The 6111-nt window shown below is 45.9% G+C and overlaps 2 protein-coding genes across 4 annotated transcripts; one reads left to right on the top strand and one right to left on the bottom strand.

The window, feature by feature from the left end:
- The first annotated feature begins 2878 nt into the window (after positions 1 to 2878).
- Positions 2879 to 5970, top strand: LOC108157028 (S-formylglutathione hydrolase). Of its 3 annotated transcripts, none has more exons than XM_017288839.2 (2): positions 2879 to 3080; positions 5075 to 5970. In XM_017288839.2, exons 1-2 carry the CDS (start codon positions 2934 to 2936, stop codon positions 5942 to 5944), a joined length of 1017 nt encoding a protein of 338 aa, XP_017144328.2. In that variant the 5' UTR covers positions 2879 to 2933; the 3' UTR covers positions 5945 to 5970. The 3 variants fall into 3 exon arrangements, with proteins under 3 accessions (XP_017144328.2, XP_017144329.1, XP_017144330.1); XM_017288840.2 differs by lacking the exon at positions 2879 to 3080 and adding an exon at positions 4914 to 5016; XM_017288841.2 differs by lacking the exon at positions 2879 to 3080 and adding an exon at positions 4991 to 5008.
- On the bottom strand, positions 3266 to 4611 carry LOC108157027 (E3 ubiquitin-protein ligase RNF113A). The gene is made up of 3 exons (XM_017288838.2): positions 4394 to 4611; positions 3606 to 4335; positions 3266 to 3543 (listed from the first exon to the last, which is right to left on the bottom strand). The coding sequence occupies exons 1-3, from the start codon at positions 4500 to 4502 to the stop codon at positions 3306 to 3308; spliced, it is 1077 nt and encodes a 358-aa protein (XP_017144327.1). The 5' UTR covers positions 4503 to 4611; the 3' UTR covers positions 3266 to 3305.
- Positions 5971 to 6111: the final 141 nt, after the last annotated feature.

Consider the following 6111-nt stretch of genomic DNA (forward strand, 5'->3'; position numbering starts at 1 on the left):
TGTTTGCTATAAATTAACATTGCGGTTGCGGAGACACAAATTTGTGTGGTTTCCCAAGTTTCGCATGGGTTACATATTGGCAAACAGATTTACCAAGAGATGTCTGATCTTTGTTCTTGAGGAAGTCTGAAAGAACGGATTCGAGAAATGGCGGAGAATTTAATGCAGATATTTAGCAAATAAAAGGATTGGTATATTCAAATGTTTTTAGAAATCTGTGAATAGTACTTCTTCTTGTGATTTGTACGCGGATTTTCGAATCTTTACTACTTTCAATATAAAACCTATCACCCAAACTCTCCCTTTTTGGTCTTTTGTTTTGCTTAGGGAATCGTTTCATTTTGCCATTCAATTTGTGGATTTTCATAAATTGTTATCTCATTAAATTGGGATTTAATTGGTTTGGTCGTGGCCGTGCGGGGGCTATTTAAAGTGAAAGATTAATGAGGCTGGATATCTGCGGTGGCTTAATAATGTTGTTGGCGATTATTTATGGCCAAAGCCCAGTGTGGAGTTAAATTATACAATAATTAAACAGACATTCAATTGAAATTTTAAATATTTCCCTTGGTTGGGTAACAATGTAGCACTTCGTTGAGTTGTGGATCCGAAAACCGCTCTCCAATGGATAATAAATTATCAAGAACCGAAGCATAAATACTGCTGGCGGCCACGCCCCACAAACTACGATGCCAAATGGAGTTTTGGTCAACTTTAAGAAAGTCCAGACACAGAGTCCTACATCCCATGGACAGGCAATAACAATTTATATGGCCCAGGGTAACATTGTCAGCATGGCCAGGACACGTCCTTCTATCCATGATGGGAGCCTCAGATGGGAGGCTGTGGGGGGTGGGAGTATCATTCAAAAAGGTGCGACAACCTTCGGTGAAGACAAGAGAGCATTTAGAAATTAATGATAATTGACACAATAAGCGACAACTTGAGCTCCAAGTCACGGGGGGCGGGAGTGGAGTAGGGATGCGGTGGAAGGGGAGTCGTTTCCTGGACTCTGGTGCCGGCCCTAAGGGATAATAGTCAATGACATTAGAAGCCAATAAATAAAAGCGAATGAAAACAAACAGCAAGCAGCAGCACAGGAAGACGTGCAGACAGCTACCTCAAAGACAACACAGATACAGACACATACATATATACAGCTGTACACACAAAGATACACAGAAATTAAGAATAAATCTAAAGGACCGAAGCACCCATTGGATACCCTCTTAGATTAGGCTTTAGTATGGAGGATATAGTACCAAAGGTTTCTATGACAGACTATAGGATATAGCCAAATGCTTTTAATTCAATAATTTGATTGGACTATCGTCCTAAAAAGAATGGAGGTATTTTCACTAAGAATTGTCTGTCTTAAAATCTAAAAGTTGTTACCAAGATGATGTTCGATGATTGAAAGCTGCCAAATCCTTATACCCTCACAAAGTGTGTTAAAAGCCAACAACAAGAACAGGATGATCCTGGCAGCACCATAGAAATATATACGCAAAAGAAAACTAGGAGAGAGTCGATTTTCTCAAGGCGTTAAACGCATTTAACGCTTAATTACATTGGGGCCAAAAGGCAATCGTGTGGGTAGCGGTACACTAATTTCCACTTCCTAATTAGGCGGAAAACTTCTGAAAGCCCTCCGCGATATCCCCATTACCCATTTCCGCTTTGGCAATCAAAGCTGCTGCTGCTGCTGCTGCTGAAGGAACTATAAAATTCCAAGACTCTCACGTATGGGGCCCGCTTTGACATTTATGGAAATAATTAAAACTGATTTCACGCTCATTTTATTCGAGTCTCTGTGGGTGATGATTGCTCTCCTGTACATCTTTCTTTCCCACTCAATTAGGACTACGCGTTCGTTCATCATGCACGACTTTGTCATTCAATTATCCATTGCCAATAAGTGAGTGGCACATAAAATGTGAGGCGAACAGCGAACGTGACTTGAGCGTGCGATTAATTTCTTTTTGAGAGACACGCTTTAGGAGGATTCTTCACGACTTGATTCGACTTGTAATCAGAAATAGATATTGCCAATATATAGTCAAATGCATCGTGTTTTCTAATCTTTGGGGCCTTTGACATGCCCCACAGCGATGGCATCGAAAGCACTGCAGCTCCTTGATGCAGAACCCGCGTCCGACATTGTGGCAACTCTATCTCTCGCCGTCTCTCCCGGTGATTTGTGGGCCCAGAGCCATCTACTGCGTAGATGGAAGCAAGCATCAACTTTTCAGTGCGGCAGCCCTTTGCAGCTGCATTGTTTTTAGGAGCTTATGTGCTCAGTCTCATATTTTGCATGCCCCAGAGTTTCTGCTGGAAGGATGAGGCGCACAGGGAGAATGTGTGTGTTTGTGTGTGGCTTTCTGCTTCGATTCGTTACAATTGGGCAATATTCTGGCTTTGTGCTAGTGAACAATGCGGCAAGGCTGAAGTTTTGGCAGGAGATTTTCTGATTTTAGTGTGCCAAAGCAGCAGCAGTCAAAGGAAATACCACCATAAACTCACTCATTCCCCCACGGAAAACTCTCTTTCCTCTTTTCCTTTTCCCCTCTGTTTCTCTGTGTCTGTGTAGCTGTGTGTGTGTGTGTTTGTTGAGGCGCACAAGACCGGAAATGAAAGTTCTGCCAATTGAATTATGGATATAAAATTGCGCTTGACTTTCGCCGCTCAGCAAGTCCAAGGAGATGGCTCTTCAATTTGTGTTCTTTTGATTGTTTTGCGCTTGATTGCCGCTCAGAGAGATAGAGATAGAGCAGAGAGGTCCATTCCAGTCCAGCCCAGAAAGAAAGTTCAAGTCCTGATCTTTTCGTAGACCTAAATGTCAACATTATGCCAGTGAAATTCTACTATTTTTCCCATTACCCCCACGGCTGTCAGCATAAAAATTTATTGTAACATTCAAGACACCCTCTGGAATGAGCAAAAAACCTCGTTTGAAGCTGCATGCTAATAACCCATCGTTTAGGCTCCCGAGCATCAGTGGAAGGAGTAGCTTCGCCTTTTTATATAACCCGCCAAAAAAGACTCTGGGAGTGCTTAGCTTTGGCCATATTATAACAGCGGTGAGTTCTATACACAATAAACGCAGGACTCCCATTAAAAAGGGGTGTCGATATTGCCAGGTCGGTCTGTCCGTCTGTTTTTAGTCTCTATTCTTGTTTTCTCCTCCCATAGGGCGTAGCTTTTCTTCAAGCGATCGGAACATTCTCCTCACTATACAGTACATCCTCAGGTACACGTTTTGGAATTTGAATTGGAACCTGAGTTTTATACAAATTACATTATTCTTAATCGCTATCTTCAGAGGAAATCTCCTGAGTTTTCTCATCCGCCTGCTGGTGGTGCTCTTCTCCTGCTGCAGCTTCGTCCTCGCTATCGCCAGATTCCATGGGATTCGCTTTGAGGCGTTCTATCAGTTCTTTGGCCGGATTAAAAATGCCATTCGTCTGCTGCGAACAAATTATGCAGCGTTGCGACTTTTTGTACTGCGCCAGAGCGCACTTCTCACAGAAATAGTGTTTGCATCTGTAAAATGTAGAAGTCGAAATATCAATAGCGGTCAGATATAGATTAGGGAATTCCCTTACTTGGTCACCACAGGATTGACAAAGCTCTGGCGACATATGTGGCACTTGAAGGGCAGCGATTCCTCGTCCGAGTGTATCTCGTACTTGCCATCGTCGCCATCCGATTCACAGTCGCCGCGACGTTGCGCCTCGTGATCGGCCTCCAGCTGCCAGCCGGCCTTGTAGTCGCTACGGTCGTGCAGGAACTTGCAGCTGTCGCCAAAGCCACAGTAGCCCGTCTCCTTGTAGTCCTTGCAGATATCCGGCTGGTAGTCCCAGCGGACGGTGGCCCTGAGGTGGGCCGGCGCCCGAATGGGTCCGCTGCGCACCATTCCCGAGCTGGCATTACCCGCCACCGTGTCCTGCTTCTTGTAGTACTGGGCATAGTTGTTGATGCCACGGTAGATCTTGTCGTCGGCCTTGCCCTCCAGTTCCTCGTTAATCTTCAGGGCCCGGGCATGTATCGCCTGAGCGTCGCGATCCAGCTCCGTGTCCATTTCGTTGACTGAAGTGGCACCCTGATCCTGGGGGCCACTGGGCAGCGCCTCACGTTTTGATTTGTATGCCACCCCCAGTCCATCATCTTCCGATTTGCCGTCGCTGGATGTGGCCTCCGTTGCGACTCCCGCCAATCGCTTGGCCTTGCCCACCGTCTTGGTGCTCTGAAAATTGGGATTTGTTCGTTTGCCTCGGTTCTCGGCCCGCACAAGAGCACTGGCCTTGTTCTGTGTCTCCTCATCGCTGCTCTTGGCTATGTTTTTGAACATTATTGCAATGTTTTTCTTGTTTGGCGGTAAGCCGGGACGTACCTGAATCATTGCTGCTGCTGCTCTCCTTTTTGCGGCGCATGGCCGCTCCTCTGTTGATGTTGCGCTTCTTGAAGCCAAAGGCTGAGGTGGTTGGCGGTTCCTCCGACATCTTATAACTTTAAATGTGTTTCTTTTTGTTAAATATTAATTGTTTTCTTAAAAATTCAGATATTTTGGTGGTAAAATCGGTAGTGCTGTGCAACGAGTAAATTAATGTTAACATTGCGCTAACATGCACATGGATGCTATGATAACAGTGCGTTAACAGGCACTTGGTTGTTCCGATGAAAATATACAATATGTATCGATATTTCATGTCCAGTGACTTTACGGCTGTTAGAATTTTAAAATTTCATCGCCATTCTATTTTTTATATGGATACATGTTGTGAAACATTGGTTAGCCCAATATAAGTCCGAGCCACATTGCAAGCGTCAGGCAACCTTTAAAAGCCACAGGTGTAAATATCTGTAACCAGAGACCTTATATTCAAAATAAAACGCCGAGAAGGTCAGCTTATCGCACAAAAATACCGATATCATCAACCTAAAATATAGATCGATATATTGATATACTAATAATTGCACATCCATATTTTTGAAACAACAACAACACGTAAATTTGTTAGTTTTCCATAAATTAACTGAATTAAATATACTGAATCGACTATATCACTTGCAGAACATGATGCTCGAGCTGATTTCCAGTGTAAAATGCTTCGAAGGCGAGCAGCGCGTCTACCAGCACAGCTCCAAAACGCTGGACTGCGACATGACCTTTGGAGTGTTTCTGCCGGCCGCTGCCCTTGAAGATAAGACGCCCTGCCCGGTGCTATTCTTCTTGAGCGGCCTCACCTGCACGCACGAGAACTTCATACAGAAGAGCGGCTTCCAGAAGTACGCCGCCCAGCACGGGCTCATCGTGGTCAATCCAGACACCTCGCCCCGTGGCATCCAACTGGAGGGACAGGATGATGCGTACGATTTCGGAAGCGGTGCCGGTTTCTATGTCGATGCCAAGCAGGAGCCCTGGTCGAAGCACTACAAGATGTACAGCTATGTCACGGAAGAACTTGTTGAATTGGTCAATGCCAATCTCCCAGTGGCGGCCGGAAAACGTGGCATCTTTGGCCACAGCATGGGTGGACACGGTGCCTTGATCTGCGCCCTGAAGAACCCTGGCCTCTACAAATCGGTCTCGGCATTTGCCCCCATTGCCAATCCCTCGGAGGGTGCATGGGGCCAAAAGGCCCTCACCGGCTACATTGGCGCTAATAAGGCCGACTGGGACCAGTGGGATGCCACCCGACTGGTCTCCCAGTACGAGAGCACGCCCCAGGAGCTGTTCATCGACCAGGGATTGGCGGATAACTTCCTTGCCGCCAAGCAGCTGCTGCCGGAGAATCTACTAGCGGCCGCCGACTCCAACGAACATATTCAGACCATCTACAAGCAGCGCGAAGGCTACGATCATGGCTACTTCTATATATCCACATTCGTGGGCGAACACATTGCCTACCATGCCAATCTGTTGAAGGCAACCAAAGTTTAAGAATTAAATTCTGTTAAAGAACTGAATCTCTCCCATGGAGATGTCTTCTGCATAGCATTTTGGACGCACGAAGCCACTCGTGCGGTGGGGTGGTAAAAGCTCGCGGCGTAGTAAAAGCTCTCCAACGTACGGCGTCAGTGGGTGGTGGTCCATTCGCATCTTTCACT

The sequence above is a fragment of the Drosophila miranda genome, chromosome 2 (genome assembly GCF_003369915.1).
Source record: "Drosophila miranda strain MSH22 chromosome 2, D.miranda_PacBio2.1, whole genome shotgun sequence".
Lineage (NCBI taxonomy): Eukaryota > Metazoa > Arthropoda > Insecta > Diptera > Drosophilidae > Drosophila > Drosophila miranda.